The sequence below is a fragment of the Monodon monoceros genome, unplaced genomic scaffold, assembly GCF_005190385.1.
Source record: "Monodon monoceros isolate NGI ecotype Baffin Bay Population unplaced genomic scaffold, NGI_Narwhal_1 Super_Scaffold_15, whole genome shotgun sequence".
Taxonomy (NCBI): domain Eukaryota; kingdom Metazoa; phylum Chordata; class Mammalia; order Artiodactyla; family Monodontidae; genus Monodon; species Monodon monoceros.
This window is the reverse complement of record NW_021703771.1, coordinates 70,350,036-70,367,584: the sequence shown is the minus strand read 5'-3', so window position 1 is coordinate 70,367,584 and position 17,549 is coordinate 70,350,036. Positions and strand designations below refer to the sequence as shown.

At 37.1% G+C, this 17,549-nt stretch overlaps 1 protein-coding gene across 1 annotated transcript in view; it reads right to left on the bottom strand.

Annotated features, from left to right (window-relative positions):
* Nucleotides 1–17,549, bottom strand: part of ADGB (androglobin) — a 176,251-nt gene that overhangs the window by 67,961 nt on the left and 90,741 nt on the right. The window contains exons 13-17 of the mRNA XM_029223879.1: nt 14,787–14,916; nt 8,062–8,095; nt 7,007–7,190; nt 5,749–5,812; nt 1,962–2,064 (exon numbers count right to left, since the gene is read on the bottom strand). Coding sequence (XP_029079712.1) covers nt 1,962–2,064; nt 5,749–5,812; nt 7,007–7,190; nt 8,062–8,095; nt 14,787–14,916 — 515 coding nt within the window. The remainder of the gene's footprint in view (nt 1–1,961; nt 2,065–5,748; nt 5,813–7,006; nt 7,191–8,061; nt 8,096–14,786; nt 14,917–17,549) is intronic.

The following is a 17,549-nucleotide window of genomic DNA, read 5'->3' as shown; positions in this document are numbered from 1 at the left end:
ACCACATCTGGGAAAATGAGAGATTTTCCTAAGATAGTGGCAAAGCAAGGGCAAAAGATGCCACTGTTTATTTAAGTTTTGAGCTTTGATCCTTAGCTTTGACTGTGTAGAAAAATAATTACCAAAATTTTAATTAAATTAATTAAAAATTTTATTTAATTTTTATAAATTAATTTAAAATTTTATCTAATTAAACTTTAATTAATAATTTTTTATCTTGAAATTGATAGAAAATAATGACTACTCTTCATCAGTAGCTGAGAGCAAAAGACTTCTTACCCTGTTTCCAGATAACACTCAAGCTAAGGATACAAGGCCACCACATGACCTGAAATACCTCTACGCATTTGGAGTTTCAATGTTCCAGGACGTGGTGTGGCTTAGGAGCTACTGATTAAGTGGACATACTAAGCTCACACCACTGAAGTCTGGAAAGTTTATTCAACAAATATTTATTGTCCACTTGCTGCACATCTGACACCATTCAAAACATTGGGTACATCCTGATGGAAAATCATAGTCTGTGCCCTCAGAGTGGGCAAAAAATTCAATACTAAGCATTCAGCAAATATTTGTACCTGTACAGTGTGAGGTACTGCTAATTTGAGTTAAATATAAATGCTTTAGTAAAATAAGCCAAACAAAGAATGCTGTTTTGTGCATATGTGCATGTGTTTGCAAGAAGCTGGCCTTAGAGAAGAGAAGGAATAGTCCATCTGTTAGAACAGGAGGGAAGGGTGACAAGAGCTTGGGAGAGTTCATTATGAGAAGATGAGTGGGTCATTTCCAATTTCTTCTATCTCTTCAGTGAAGACAGCAGCAAGGTCATCAGCTGAAAATGAGGAAGGATGAGAGTGGGAGTTGGAGATTTGAAGGCAGAGAGAGAGAGATTTGAAGGCTTGAAATAGTCACTCATGAGAATGTGAGCTGGGAGAATGAATGAACTCAGGAAATGTTGGCAGTGCTTAGGGGCTTTGCTTTGAGTTTTGTGGTCCTCAATTTAAAGTGGGGCTAGGTAGTAGGATTTTTTTTTTTCTCCAGTTACACTCAGCTGTTCTGATGAAACCCCAGGTTGGGCACAGAGATACCTTCAACCAATATTAGGATTTTGCCAGGAGTGTAAGATGAGAGGGTAAGAAGAGCACTTGTGTTGAGGGCACATGTGAGGATATAAATACAATCACGGACCATGGAAACTATGTTGGGAATAAGAGAAATAAAGATGTGGGGAGAGTGGACATAGAAGAAGTGGTAAGGTTGATGGATGGAGGTCCCAGTTCAGTCCAAGACCTGTAGGGGTGGGAGTTCTAGAGAGAGCGAACTGGAGATTCAGGGGTGGGGGTCAGAGGACTTGAAATTTGATTAGGATAATACAGTTATTGGTATAATAACGTCTAAAATATAACCATGAAATTAGGGGGCCAAGGTGGGATGGAGGAAAAGATCTTTGGAATTGTCAAATCAAAGAAGAAAGAGTTCATGATTTTCAATAGATTTTGAAAGAATCAAGAATGATAACATGTGGGACTTCCCTGGCAGTCCAGTGGTTAAGACTTCGCCTTCCAGTGCAGGGGATACAGGTTTCACCCCTGGTCGGGGAGCTAAGATCCCACATGCCTTGCAGCCAAAAACTCAAAACATAAAACAGAAGCAATATTGTAACAAATTCAATAAAGACTTTAAAAATGGTCCATATCAAAAAATCTTAAAAAAAAAAAAAGAATGATGACTTGTATAGGTAGAAAGCAAAACAGAGGGACCAGGTGTGCTCAAGAGGTGACCATAAGACCACAACACGGAGAGGGACAGGTGGCAAGAGTGAGTATAATCCTTGATGTCAGAGGAGTAGGAAGATCTTAGGAGGTCTGGAGAGGGAATAAGTTCCTTCACACATTATACATTTTCCCTGAACAGAAAGTGAGTTGGGATCTCAGACAGTAATTTTCTCATAGCCTTCTTACCTCCAGATTCTCCCCAGCGTACCAATGCAGAAAAGCAAATCAGTAGTTCAATGGGCTTTAGACTGTCCACAAATAGATAGTAGGACACACGTTCATCTGAGAACTGCAAGAAATCAGACCAATCATTGTATTTCATATCAGCCTATTAATGCTGTATTTTCCACTTCTATTAAAATTACAATATCTAATATTTATAGAGAATTTACTGTGTTCTAGACACCATGATAAGTACTTTACAGGTTTAATGATAGGAAGAAAATCACACCGGTGAATGTTGGCAGCAGTCCACGGAAGCTGGGTCTGCAGGGCCTGTGTGAGACTGGCCACCATATCAAAGAGCGCCAAAGCTCTTCCCCGTGAGTAAAGAAAAGGGATATGCTTATTCCAGAAATGACAAATAGACGAAGAGACTGAGCCCAGAGCTGAGCAGTACTCAGAAGTTAGGTCCTTAATAAGCAAACAGTCCATGGAGTAACTTTGGCAGAGAATGGAACTGTATGCTACTTGGTGGTTTTTGATATAAACCCTCTATTCCTCCTTTCTACAAGATCTTCAGAAATATACCCATTGTACGCTAATGAACCAAACTGGATTTTTGTTTTGGGCATGCAAGAAAGTACTGAGCACAACTGGAATGTCCTTTAGTGGACAGCCACGTAAGGATTACATGAATATGATTTTAATCCATCTTATGTGGGTACCGTTAATATCCATAATTATGGATGGAGAAACTGAAACACAGAGAGGGTAAGTAAATTGCCGAAGGTCACAGCACTTGCAAGTAGAAAAGCTGAGATTCAAAAGTAGGTCTGTCTACCTACCTGACTCCAATACTGATCACAGTTATTGGGCTATTATTGCATTTCAGTTTCCCAGTGCTTCAGCATAATTTTGACTGATGGTATATTGTAAATGTGTTAATTTGTCATTATACTTTAAAAGCTTTCTATACTATTGAACAACAATATTTAAATCACAAGTTGCAATACAAAAGAAAAATCTCTAGCAATACTGTGAAAAAAGAAATCCTTATTAATCAAATATAACAAGATTTCTAGAAATGCTTGGTACAATGTAACTAATTAAAATGATCGCTTCGCTCAGTGTCTTCCAGTAGTTAGCATTAGACTTTATTTCATTTGTTTTCTTTTGGCTGCCACATGTTGGTGATAGAGGCAGTTGTTTCAAACACTATCTAAAACTATGAAGGGCCCTGCATTTGCCAGCGCAGCCTGTGTGGCTGAGGAGGGGATTCTGCCTAGAGATCATTTGTTGTCATTTTAAAGAGCCTGAGAATTTGAGGGTGAGATGGCCCCCGAGGCCACATTCAGGGGCTCTGCTCTGGTGCAGGGACCAGACACCTTTGTGAGCCCCTTGCCAACCCCCATGACATCTCCCAGGGGACAGCTAAGGGATGTGCAGCAGACAGGCCTCAGGCTCTGTGTCTCCAGCTCAGCTGGTAGCGCCTGTGGCCACTAAAATCAGGACTGTCTGGCCTCAGACCACGAACAATCCATATTAAAGGCCATTAAGTTTGGGTACCAAAAACATCCTCTAAGAAAAAGTCATCATTTTCTCAGACCATTGACGTTAAAAAAAAAATTCAGGGGAATGAAGGGACTCATAATGGATGCCGTCATTTTATTTTGCTAAGCTGGGACTTTAAAAGGAAAATAAAATTCTCCTTTTACCATCACTTCATAAAAATAGGATCAGCACAAAGAACAGTTGGCCATTTTCCGAACACACATACACATATATATTAGGGTGGTGATGTATAACAAAAACTCATATGCTAACTGCTCTTAGTAATAATAACGACAGCCAGCATTTATTTTCACTTACTAAGTATTAGGCATTCTTCTAAGTGTTTTACACATGTTCTCTCATTTATTTCTCAACTCTATGATGTTGGTCTGTCACTGCCATTGTATAAATAAGAAAACTGAGGCAAAGAGAACTTAAATAGCTTGCTCAGAGTCCCACCTCAGATGCAATCTAGATTCAAAACCCAGCAGTCTAGCTCCAGAGCCACTCATCTGCTTCCTCCAAAGGTGTGCTAGTGAGAAAGGCGCAGGTTTTACATCGGATAAACGCAGTTCTCGTGATGCTTGCGCCACTTACTGATTTGGTGATCTTGGGCATTTTACCCAAACTTGGTCTGCCTCAGTTTCCTAACCTGAAAATTGATAATAATAATTGTCCTTTCATTGAGTTTGCTATGAGGAGTTGATGTAATAAAGAACCTAGGTCAGGGCTAGGAACAGAGTCAGCACCTATAAATGACTATCATTTAAATATTGCCAATATTTTGAATATGACAACATTCCTAAGTTAACTGTAAACGGTGTATTATTCTCATACCGTACTCTGGGTTCCGCTATTCCCAATTAACAGGCTTGTTTTGTTTTGTTTTGTTTTTTGTAGAATTCGTAAAATCAAAGCATTCCTCTGGGTGATTTTATAGATAGACTTCAGAACCTGGTCACCCATTCTGCCACCCCTGCAAACCCCACCCCAGTCACTACTACAGACCTGATTCTTACTTTCAGAGCAGGCAACCAGCTACAGAGCACCTCTTGAGGGATGCACAAACAGTTTTCTCTGCCTGCATTTTCATCTAGTACAAGTGCAAAGGGAGAAGTCATCACCAAGCCTCCTACTTCCCCCTCCAGCTCTGCATGCAGTTCATGGAGATGTCGGGGGAGTATCACTGGGGGCTTGCAGGGCCCCATACAAGCGACATGCAAGTTTCAGTGCAATTTAGTTTCCCAGGATATGTTTCATAGTTTTCCACAAAATTCCACTCAATGTGACATTTGTTTGTTAATTCATTCAACAATTTTTTTTTTTTTAACCAATCTCCTACCTCATACCAGGACCTGTACTTCAAAAGTAAAGAAAAGGACAGAGTCATCCTTAAGATGCTGACAGAAAGTGGGTGGGTAGGTGGGGGGACACAGAGAAGTGACCATGCAGTTAGGATGGAGGAAGGGAAGTGTCTGGGTGGGGACAGTCATACAGAGTGCATGGAGTCAGGGTACTTGACCCAGACTCTACAGGCAGGGAAGGAGGTCTCACAGGGTCAAGGACATCCATGCTGTTCTGAAGGACTTCTAGGTGTTAGCCAGATGAAGGCAATAAGGATGAAGAAGAATGAACTCCAGACAGAGGGAAGAACGTGGGCAAAAATAACAGAAATGTTAGTGAAAATGTGCTTATATTTTAGGAATTGTGCGCAAGTCAGTAAACACTAATTGAAATCAAATGTAGTGAATTTACTTGTGCTTTTCCTTCATTTATTCATAAGTCAAAACTTCCTTTATGTGAATTTATATAATAATGTGGCTCAGCATTGAACCAGTGCAACACAATCAGATGGATCACACTTGGGGATATGAGGTAGAAGAATTTTGCTTATTGTCTATATCAGAGATTAGTAGAAGACCCTAAGAATTAAATATTTTTTATTTAAGATTTTTTTTTTGATGTGGACCATTTTTTAAAGTCTTTATTGAATTTGTTACAATATTGCTTCTGTTTTATGTTTTGTTGTTTTGGCCGCAAGGTATGTGGGATCTTAGCTCCCCAACCAGGGATCAAACCCGCACCCCCTGCATTGGAAAGCGAAGTCTTAACCACTGGAGCACCAGGGAAGTCCCTTAAATTTTTAAATATAATTATGTTAGAAGTTTAGAAATGCTTGATAAATTTGAAAGTGATTTTCACTAGCATGATTCCATGAAAAATTTAAGAAGGGAAAGAAAAGAGATCATAATCTATTTACCTTGAATTCTGATTTTTGAAAGTTAAGGCAATATGAACTTGGCTTGTGGAAAATATATATATTCCTGAAAAACATTATTTATAACAGGTTATTGTCATCATATGCAACAAAACAGTACTACATGCTAAGTTTCTCAGAAGCAAATAATTATAGGCAAAACAGGTAAAGACAGATGGAAGTTAAAAAAATAATAACAACTCAGAAAGGAAAAAAGTGGTTGCCAGGGGCTGGAGGTGAGAAAAATAGGGAGAGATTGGTAAAAAGGGCACAAACTTTCAGTTATAAGATGAATAAGGTCTGAAGATCTAATGTATAACATGGAAACTATCATTGATAACACTATATTGTATAATTAAAATTTGCTAAGAGAATAGAACGTAAATGTTCTCACACACAATAAAAAAATAAATATATGAGGTGATAGATATGTTAGTTAACTTGATGGGGGGGGATCTTTCACAATATATATGTGTATCAATTCATCACCATGTACACTTTAAATACTTACAATTTTATTTGTCAATTGCATCTCAGTAAAGCTGAGAAAAAATAATAACTGTATTGAATTAGTTGTCTGAAAGGGACAAAAATGATCTCCTTCAGTGGATAAACTGCCTTCATCTTAATAAACAAATAAGTCTTTGAGGATTAGCTGAAACTGGCCTGAGACTGGTTTGGCTATTCATGTTTCATTTGGACAATCAACTCATCCATATTTCCTTCTAATATTTTTTTTTCTTATTAGTTATCTATTTTATACATATTAGTGTATATATGTCAATCCCAATCTCCCAATTCATCCCCCTACCCCCCCACTATCCCCCCTTGGTGTCCATACGTTTGTTCTCTACATCTGTGTCTCTGTTTCTGTCTTGCAAACCAGTTCATCTGTACCATTTTTCTAGATTCCACATACATGCATTAATATATGATATTTGTTTTTCTCTTTCTGACTTACTTCACTCTGTATGACAGTCTCTAGGTCCATCCACAACTCTACAAATGACCCAATTTTGTTCCTTTTTATGGCTGATTAATATTCCATTGTATATATGTACCGCATCTTCTTTATCCATTTGTCTGTCGATGGGCATTTAGGTTGCTTCCATGACCTGGCTATTGTAAATATCCTTCTAATAGTTTTGTTTGATATTATATCAACACCAGACTAATATTGGCTTAACTCTTTTAAATGAAAGCTAAAAATGTATAGCTTATATACCCACTGTAGTAAATGCACACAAAAATTTATACTTACTGAAAGCATACACAGAAGTCTTCAAAATCTAACCATATTTCTTTAGAAACACCATTATTTACTGTTGCAAGTTCCTCCTTTGATTTTTCCTGTGTTGCTGTTGTCTGGCTGACCAAATCTCTTTCCAGATTGATTCCTTCAGCTGGATGGGCTGCATCATTCAATCCATAGTCTGGTAGTTCATCTGTGTACAGCAGAAGACAACCATGTCAAACATACCTAATTGTTAAATATTAAATTATTAAGATATGAAAAATTGTAGAGAAGAGCTCACATATCAAAATCTATTTTTGAGAAAATATTTACTGAGATAATAATTTACATGCAGGCCTCAAATTTGTAGAGGTCCATACAAAGACCCATTTTCATACCCTCAGGAGAATTTAATCATAACTTACATGCAGTGTGTCCAGAAATTCTGAAATCACTTTCATAAATTTGTGCACACATTCTTTACAGATTAAAGTTATAACAGAAGTTAGCTGGTTTATGTATTTAAAATCTGCTATAAACAGACATATTCATGTAAGAGGGGCTGACGCAGACAACAGAAGGAGAAGCAAAAACTTGAAAGATCTATTGTGATTGATGTATTTCTGTAAGCCCTGCAGTCAGTGATTCCGTAATCTTATTTTATGTTTATCAAGAAATGGCATAAAGTTCTCATACACTTTTCTTGAACCAAAACGTTATATACACACACGCCACATAACACTTTTTTGGATTTTAGCCTTGGTCAAGTCTTTATTTAGGATCTGAGGAATTTGCAATGGTTTCAGTGCTTTGATCATAACATGCATGCATTAAGACACAAGAACTTTACTCATGGGACTTTAATCAGATAGTCTTTTATTTTGACTTTAAGCTTGAATTTAACAAGTGAGATTATCTGATTTTTCTAGCCCAGAGCAGATTAGACCCAACACATCAGAGGAAGCACTGGAGGGAGGCTGCTGAGAGCCAGGAGGAGGGAGAGCAAAAAGCTGTCAAGAAGCAGAGACCCCTTTGTGCTTTGATGTCTGTGAAAAAAAGTCACGAGAAGATTATTAATTTACCTTTTCTGAGTATAGCTTGTGAAGCAGCATTACCCTGTGAAATGAAAGGAACACGCTAAGAAACCATTTATAAATTCGACAGAACATTACAGCTCTCTAAAGCACCACAGTTTTTAAAAGAGTTAATACAGTCTTTTAAACACTGAAGAAATAGATTTCTACAAATACTTACTAAAACCTACAGCAAAACGAAATTTGTTTTTAACCTTAAAATTCAAAAGATGTGAATGTGGCTGAGAGTTTAAGTTTGTGACATTAAAATACAGAAGATACGAGTGTATTAAACATTTGAATCTTATAATAAAAGTTAAATAAAAACAGTAATATCCCCGAGTAGATATACTAGTTGGTATGAGGCACCTATAATTAATACAGATTGAGTAAAATGAGATTATGATTGATAATTAGTGTATGGAACCTAAGGATTATTTCAAATTATAAAAATGTTTTCTCAAATTTTTAACACGGAAAATAAGCTTCACATGTATAACTCTGTTATCTCTGGGACACAATTAAAATAAGTATAAAAGATAAAATGGTATAAATTTATACAGACTGATGGGTGATATTTTGGATGATGTAAAGTGTATGGAGAAGACAACAGAGTAGACAAAACTGAATACTAAGTGCTGGTGAGAAGCAAGCCCATCCACACCTTAGGACCCCAGAAACAATTAGCGGGCATCTGGGAAGGACAGAATGAGATACAGGTTGAAAATACAGGGATGGGTTGAATGTCTATATAAGGAACAGACAAATCCCCACTTCTCCCTAATCCCTTCTGGTTTAGCATCTATCCTTCTTCTGCTTAAATAGGACACTGGAAGTTGCTTCAAGTAGAGAAATTAAATGAAAAGTCTCCAGATCTGGGTTCACAGATACCGTGGGAAGCAAGAGAGTTTACTACACAGAGAGGAGAGGAATTAAGTGAACATCCACATGCTGAACTTCGAGACTCTCAGGAGCCCTGTGCTGCTCAGCTTTCATAACTGGTGGATAAGGATATAACAATCCTTATGACCACGTTCCACCCCAGCAGGGAGATTAGAGGACCCTTAACCTGAGACACTGAACAGAGCCAGGGAAAATCCTCAGGGAATCTGATATTTGGAGCTAGTCCCACCCCAAATGAAGCTCATTTACCCCCAATTATCTCAAATTAAAGCTTCCAGTTGACAAGCTCTATCCATGCCATAAAGCTTCTTCTAATCAGCAGCTCTTTAATTTCATAAATTCCTTAAATATATGTGTGCAACAAAGACTTGCTAGATAATTGAGGAAAGAGTCTCATATAAAAGAAACTAATGGGTGTGGGTAGGGAGAGTCATGGGAATCAGAAATGATAATATAGGGAGAAATTTTTAAGTTAGTAATATCAGAAAGTTAAGAAGATATTCATTTATCAAATAAACTATAAAAATACAATCAAGAACAAGAGACAGTTCTTGGAAACTAAAAATAGGAAAGTGAAATAAATTCAATAGAAAGTTTGGATGTAAAGTTGATACAAAAGACTCAGAGACGAAAACTAAAAAACTTTTCAAAGAAAACATAGGTAAAAATCTTCACGACATTGGATTTGACATTGGTTTCTTAGATATGACAATAAAAACACAGACCGCAAAAGTAAAAATAAATAGGGCTACATAAATAATCTTCTGTCATTCAAAGGACATAACCAACAGAGTGAAAATGCAACCTATGGAATGAGAGAAATTATTTGCAACTCATATGTCTAGTAAAGGGTTAACATCAAGAATATATGAAGAACTTCTACAAAAACAATATAAAATAAACAAACCCAATTTAAAAATGGGTAAAGGACTTGAATAGACATTTGTCCAAAGAAAATATACAAATGGCCAACAAGCACATGGAAAACGTCCTCCACATCACTCATCCTTAGGGGAATACAGATCAAAACTGCAATGAGATACCACCCTCACGGCCACTGGGATGACTACTGTTAAAGAAAAAAGGAAAAAAAACAGAAAATGACAAGTGTTATTGTTACTGTTACGTGGTGAGGATGTAGAGAAATTGGAACCTTTTTGCACTTTCTGTGGGAATATAAAATGGTGCAGTTGCTATGGAAAACAGTATGGTGGTTCCTGAAAAAGCTAAAAATAGAATTAACGTATGATCCAACAATTCCACATCTGAGTATATACCCAAAAAAACTGAAGGCAGCATCTCAAAGAAACATTTATACACCCATGTTCATAGCAGCATTATTCACCAAGTATCCATTGATGGATGTATGGATAAACAAAAGGTGGTATATGTATATGCACAATGGAATATTATTCAGCCTTAAAGGAAAGAAATTATGACACATGGTACGACATGGATGAACTGTGAGGACATTTTACTAAGTGAAGTAAGCCAGCCACAAAAATACAAATACTGTATGATTTCACTTATATGAGGTACCTAGAGTAATCAGAATCCTAGAGACAAAAAGTAGAATGGCGGTTTTAAGGGGCTGAAAAGGGTCAGGAATGCAGAATGATTTAATGGGTGTTAAGTTTTAGTTTTGTAGATGAAATGATTTCTGGAGGTTAGCGGCACAGCAGTGTGAATGTACTATTACTGTTCTCAGAAAAGGAAATTCTTGTGGAAAAAGTATAAGAAAATTTTGCAGAACTGAAAAACTTGAGTATCCAGGTTGAACGGGCTCATGGAGTACCTAGCACAGTTCATGTAAACAGACTCATTTACGCGGCCAATCACTGTAAATTTTTCTTATTCCAAGAATGGAAGGAATGTCTTAAAACATTCCCAGAGGGGGAAAAAAAGAGTCATACAGAACAGATCAAGAATCAAAATGTTATCTGTATTCTTAAGAGCAATGGTTGAAGGTAAAAGACAAAAGTTAAGGAACAGAGTTAAAATTCTGAAAGAAAGAACATCCACACTGGAATCCTACAACACGCCAAAATATAAACCAGGGGAGGGGGTGGAATACAGACATCTGCAGGCATACGAACCCCTCATCATTTTCACTTCCCACGCAGTTTTTCTCAGGGAGTACTAGAAGATGTGCACCACCTAAATGAGGGTATCAAGTAGCAGGAGAGCATCGTTTCCAAGAATTAGAAAACCCATCAGAGGAGAGAGAGAAAAGAAAGTCCAATGATGACAGGTGCAAGTTTCCACCAGTTGGAACAAGAGCAAGAGAGCAAAGGATTCCAGAGGGTGATATCTCCAGGAAAACAGGTGGCATTGGTAGAGTTATCTGATGAGTTTGTGTGGTAAATGGGGTTTAAAGGTATTTGTTCAATGGTGTTCCTTTTTCTTAAAAAAGAGTGTTTGGGAAGGCTTCCTAATGTGTCATAGAAAAAAAATGAAGTAATTGGTTTGTACAAAAAGTTGTGTAAGAAAAGAAATTTGTCTCTCCAATAAAAATCCTTCCACAGCTAGAATATTTTTTAACGGAAGAATACTTTTCTTTATTACCATCCTTCTATTACAGCTTGAAGTAATGATGAAGGTGGAAAAGGAAACAGGTAAATAATTAATGCCTGACTTGCACTAAATATTAATTCCTAAGAAAAGTCTGAAAACAGGCCTATTGTCCCTAATATTTGTATCTATCTTAAGGGCAAAGGTAGGGTAATTTTGCTGTTTAAAAACATGAACTATATTAGGCTGGGCTAGTCTGAGATAACAAACCAATCCTGAAATTTCAATAGCTTAACACATAGGGTTAACTTCTCCCTCATATTCAGCCCATTTTGGGGGGCTCCTTTTCAAGGGATTCCTTTCCAAGTTGTGATGTAGGGATCTAGAAACTTGTATCTTGTAGCCTTGCCACCGGGATACACAGTTTCCTGATGGTTGTGGGAGAAGCAGAGAGCTGCAAAGCCACGTGCAGACTCATTAAGTGCTTCGGTCTGAAATGGCACACGTCACTAATGCCTGCGGTCTATCAGCCAGATTGTGTGTCGAAGGCAAGCTCATAGAGCAGGGCCGGCTTCAGGAGTGTATGATCACTCAGGGCGCTGGGCTCAGAAGGGCTCAGAAGGGCCCTGTGTTTGTTTTAATGCTCTGCTGTCACTCTCTTGACATTCTTAATAACTGTTGAACAAGGGGCCCTGCATTTTCATTCCACAAGTTATGCAGCCAGTCCCAGTTACGAGCCAGGAGCCAGACCTGTGAGAGGCCTGGGAAATATACAAGGGGCACTGAGACTCCCAGGGGGGCAGTGGGCATCTCAGTCAGAGATCCTGCCAATCAAGCCACAATGCAGAGCCCTTCATTTCCACCGTTGGGGCTCCAGCTGTTACGGCTTGTAGAACTCTTAGCTTTCCCAACAGTTTCATCCCTATTAGGTGAGAAGCACTACGTAACAGCTCAAGAAATCTCAACGGGGTCTGCTCTGGTATCCAGCCTCACAGCTAGAGTACTGATTGGACAAAAACTTGTGAAATGAAAAAATCTTGAAGACAGAGGAAAGTGGAGGTATGGGATGGTAAGCGAATACAGGAGTGCTAAATCCTTATCTTCTGTATCAAGAGGTCAAGAGATAATGTTTAATTGATAGATGGAGAAAGAGCGGAATTCAGCCATTCAACAAATACGTAACAGTGTCTGTCACGTGCTAGGCATCTTTGCAGGTGCTGAGGGAGAAACAGTATATGACAAAGATCAAGATCTCTGCCTTCATAAAGCCTTTTACTTAGAAATATGGAGATACATAGCAGAAGAAACACTTAAATAAAAGTGACTGACTCTGGGGAGGAAGGCTAAAGAATGAGGAGGGGTAATACAGGTTGGTTATTTTATGATTATCTTTTTGGTAACTTTTGACTCTTTAAAACTATTGCATACAATACTTTGAAATTAAGAAAAAAAGTTTAACAATGTTTAAGTCTATTCATTCTTCTTGCAAGATTTCTCATCTGTTAGTCTCTCCTTTTCAACTAATTCTAAAAAATGTGTTTACCTGCGTGTGATTCTCTGCCCTCCAATGTATCTTATACCATTTATAGAGGTTGGTAGAAATCGACTATGGTTCATTCACATAATGAAAGAGTATGTGACTTTAAGAATAAAGATGCTCTTTAGGCATAGTGAAATTATCTCCAGTATTTACTAAGTAAAAACTTTAAAAAATTTCATTAAGTTTTGAGTAGAAAAAGGTGGAATATTGTGTGTTTCTTTACATTTTACATAAAGACACCCTGAAAGTGTCCTACAGAGGGCAAAGCAGTGAAAGTGGGAGAAGTACTTACATGGAAACAAGAATTCTTGATGTGTGCCTTATAATTTTATTTTTGAACATGCAAATATATTATGCATTAAAACCCTTTCCCACCTACCACACTGACAGAAGTTGAAACATCAGACAATATATGGGTTGGCCAGAATGTGGTGCAGAGAAAATTCTCATCCAGTGCATTTTATTGTAAGGTTAAAAGGTGAATGTCCTATGACCCATCAGTGATGCTCCCAGATTCATATCCTAGAACAGAGCTTCCCAGGCTAGTATGCACTGGGGCCCATGGTTAGATTTTAGGAATCCATGAACATGGTTGCTTGAAAGATTATTTTCATCTTTAGCTGAAGTTCAGCATTCAGTTTTCTTCAGTTTTCAATTTATCAATGCAGGTGAGTAGCTACAGTGTTATTGGCAATAACTGTGACTTTATCCATGAAAGAAATCACAATATTTTACATTATATTAGAGTTGTTGCAAAATCCAAAATGTCACATATGCTTGAAGTTACAGCAGTTATTAGGCCCATTGTCAGATTCCATGTGGTCACATCTTCCTGTCTACAGACACTCTTGTAACCTGAACTGCCCAACTATCTGGGAGCTATCCTTTAGTATACCTTCAACCACCAAATCGTGAAGTTGTATGTTCACACGGTGCTAACCCAGACAGCTGTTCTGCTTTCCACTGTTCCCTGTTGCCAATACTCAGCTCATATGCAGAAAGAGATAAGTTGTATTCATCATGTGTTTTAGAAAATTGACAAAGGGAGACATAACACAGAAAAGTTCACAAACCCTGCAACTACAGAAACTCTTGCATGTGTGTACAGGGACAGTCAAGATGAGTCATGGTACCACTGCTTGCAATAGCAGGAAACAAAAAGCAATGAATGTAGCCATGAACACTGTGAAAGATGTTTTTAAATGGTAGACTAGTTATGTATTAAATATCTTTGGCCAGTGAAATGAATGAACTGTAACATGTGGCAAAAGAGACAAATCTCATAAGCAACATTAAGAAATCCCAGAAGAATTAATACAAGAGCCCACAAAAATAAAATGAGGATGACAATGAAACCAAGCTATATATTGTTCATAAACGTGTACATAACTGACAAAATTAGAAGAGCATGGAGTTGACAAATACCAGACCTTGTATGGCAGATAGGAGATACAATTCAGAAGAGACACATGTGGAACTTCCCTGGTGGTCCAGTGTTTAAGACTGTGCTTCCACTGCAGGGGGCACGGGTTCAATCCCTGGTTGGGGAACTAAGATCCCACATGCCATGCAGTGCACACCCCCCACAAAAAGAGAACACAGGAGACATCTATGAGAGATGAATATTCCACTTTCTAATCTAGAAGATGGGTACGTAAGAAGTTTAGTTTCAGTATTCTTTATTCTGCTCAAATGCATTTATGTATAATATATTTCACAATTTAAGAAAAAAATTTTTTATAGTTAAGAATCAGGCTAATAATAAGAGTAACATAGTTACCTGAGACATATTTCTTGTCAATTGACTTAAGTCTGTCTGGCTAAAGGTTGTAGTTTCATCATTTTCAGTAAGGGAAGATAAACCAGATCCTGGAAGCACCCCTTTCTTAATCAAAGTTCGTACAAAATGACTAATGGAAAAAAAAGAAAAAAACTTCTGTTATCTTAATCTCTTGTTTAAAGCTACTAATAAATAACTGCAGCTTTTATTGAGATATATTTGACATATAAAATTATATTAGTTTCAGGTATACAACATAATGAGTCAATATTTGTATATATGGCAAAATGATCACCACTATTCTAGTTAACGTAGGTCACCACACACAGTTACAATTTTTTTCCTTGTGATGAGAACGTTTAACGTCCACTCTCTTAGTAACTTTCAAATATACAACACAGTATTATTAACTATAGTCACCATGCTACACATTATGCCCCAGGACTTATTTATTTTACAACTGGAAGTTTGTACTTTTTGACCCCCATCACCCATTTCATCCACCCCCATGCCTTGCCTCTGGCAGTCATCAGTCTGTTCTCCTGTACTCTGTATCTATGAGTATGTTTGCTTGTCTGTCTTTTTTAGATTCCACGTATAAGTGGGATCATATGGTATTTGTCTTTCTCTGTATGACTTATTTCACTTGAGATGTCCTCAGGGTCCATCTGTGTTGTCACAAAAATGGCAAGATTTCCTTCTTTTTGAATGGCTGAATAATATTCCGTTGCATAGTGATGTTTGCTCAACAATAGGAAGTTCTGGTTTTTTTCATTTTATCATTCTCATTCTTTTACAACCAGTGATTTATTTTGCTTCATGTTAAAAAATATTTAATTGCTCTATATACTACTGGAGCAATATTCTCTATCAGTCACTGCAATGGTGTAAAACTTTTCTGGAATGCTATTTATTTTAAAGCTATGGTGGCCATCTTTGAATGTTGATGATCAGAACACATAGGAACCTGGCATTTAGAAGTGATTTAATTAAGTATCAGAGTAATGTAGCAGTGAAATAGGGCTTGGAGTCAAAAATTTAATGATGCATGTTGAGCCCTTACGTTTACAACTGTGATATTTATACTAGCTACCCAAGTGTACAGTATTTTCTTTCAAGTTATTGCTGACATGACCCCAAATCAGTGTTGCCACAGCTAGAAGTTTATGGGTACAATAAAAAGATATTTGTTATAGTACAAATGTATTAGGTGTTTCAAAGATAAAATTAAATTTCATGTATACAGAACTTCCCATACTTTTGGATTTTTCCTTGCTAGTGTTCTGTAAAACTTGGCTCACCTCAAGCTAAGTGTCTCTGAAACTGCCACTAGAGGGTAGCACAAACATATCTGTGAGGCTCTGATTCTCTAAAACAAGGCCAGGAGCCAGGACTGGGCAAACGGGGCATGTTGTTACTACAGTGACAGTGTTCCAAGGAAAGGCAGTTGTGTAGCACTCATTCTCCAAGGCTCGCCAAAAAAACGGCTTTGCTCTTATGCTGACCTGAGAACTCTGACTGTCCAGCAGTCAGGTGCAAGGAAATGCCATTCACATATTTCTGCTTTGGGCTCTGCCAGATAAAATGGATATACTAGGGAATTCATAACAGGTTCAAGCAGTGGATAGATTAGTTCACTGAATCCAATCACTTGATTGAATCCAATCAAGTGTTGAAGTCACCTAGACCTGGGTTAAAGAATTTCATGCAACTTAGTTAGGTAAAAACGCTGAAAGAAAGCATACGAAAATTAAGTAAGAGAGTCAACGTCGGAAGTTCAGGTTATGAAACCAACGCATTTGTGGTCTCTCTTGGCATAGGGATTCTAGAAGCCTGCGTGTGACAGTTTGAATCCTAAGAAAATTTGTCCTGGTGGTATGCAGTTCTGGTTCATACAATCCGCAAAATATTTGAGTAATATGCAATCTCAGTAAGCTAAGAGATAATCAAAAATTATTTGGAATATGGTAAAATCATCATCTTAGTGGATAACACTAACTATAAAATTAATTGGAAAAAGTATAAAGCATTAGTATTTTTATGTTACGTTTAAGAAAATTGTCTTTATGTGGTATTTTGTATTTGTAACAGGTGAAAGAAATGTAGCATGTTACATAATCCAACAAATTAGGCTATAAAATGTGTAGCTTTATATTTAATTTTAGGTTTATAATTAAGTTATAGGTATAAGAGAATTTTGGTTTGTAAAAACCAATAGTGTACATAGGAAAAACCAAGGTTACCAAAAAACATTTTGATTATTTGAACTTTTAATGATGATTTATATAATTGGCAAGATTTTATTTGTGATGATTTTTGCCTTTTCAAGAATTACTTAAAGCAAAAATAATATATAGTACTGTTGTAAATGCAATTTAAAATGTTTAAATTCAGCTAACTAAATTCATTTAAAACTTTTATAGAAATTAATAATTTATGTATAAGATTTTTTATAAGTTAAAATAAAAGTTTGAGGAAAACTAGATTTGCAAATACATAACAGAACAAATTTTTAAAACCAAAGAAGCAGCAAATTGTTTTTTCTGTTTATAAAGCTTGACATGGCTAAATGCCATGTTTGTCTACTAGTGCTGCCTAGGGGGTCCCTCTTCACCCACTTTTCAGTGTTTAATCGTTGATGCATAGAACTGCAGAAGCCTTAAGTTCAAACATTTGAATAATGTTTCTAATATTTTCAACTTAACTAGTGTCCATAAAATTTAAATTAACAGGCTATGATGTAAAGAAGCTCTAAAAGTAGGA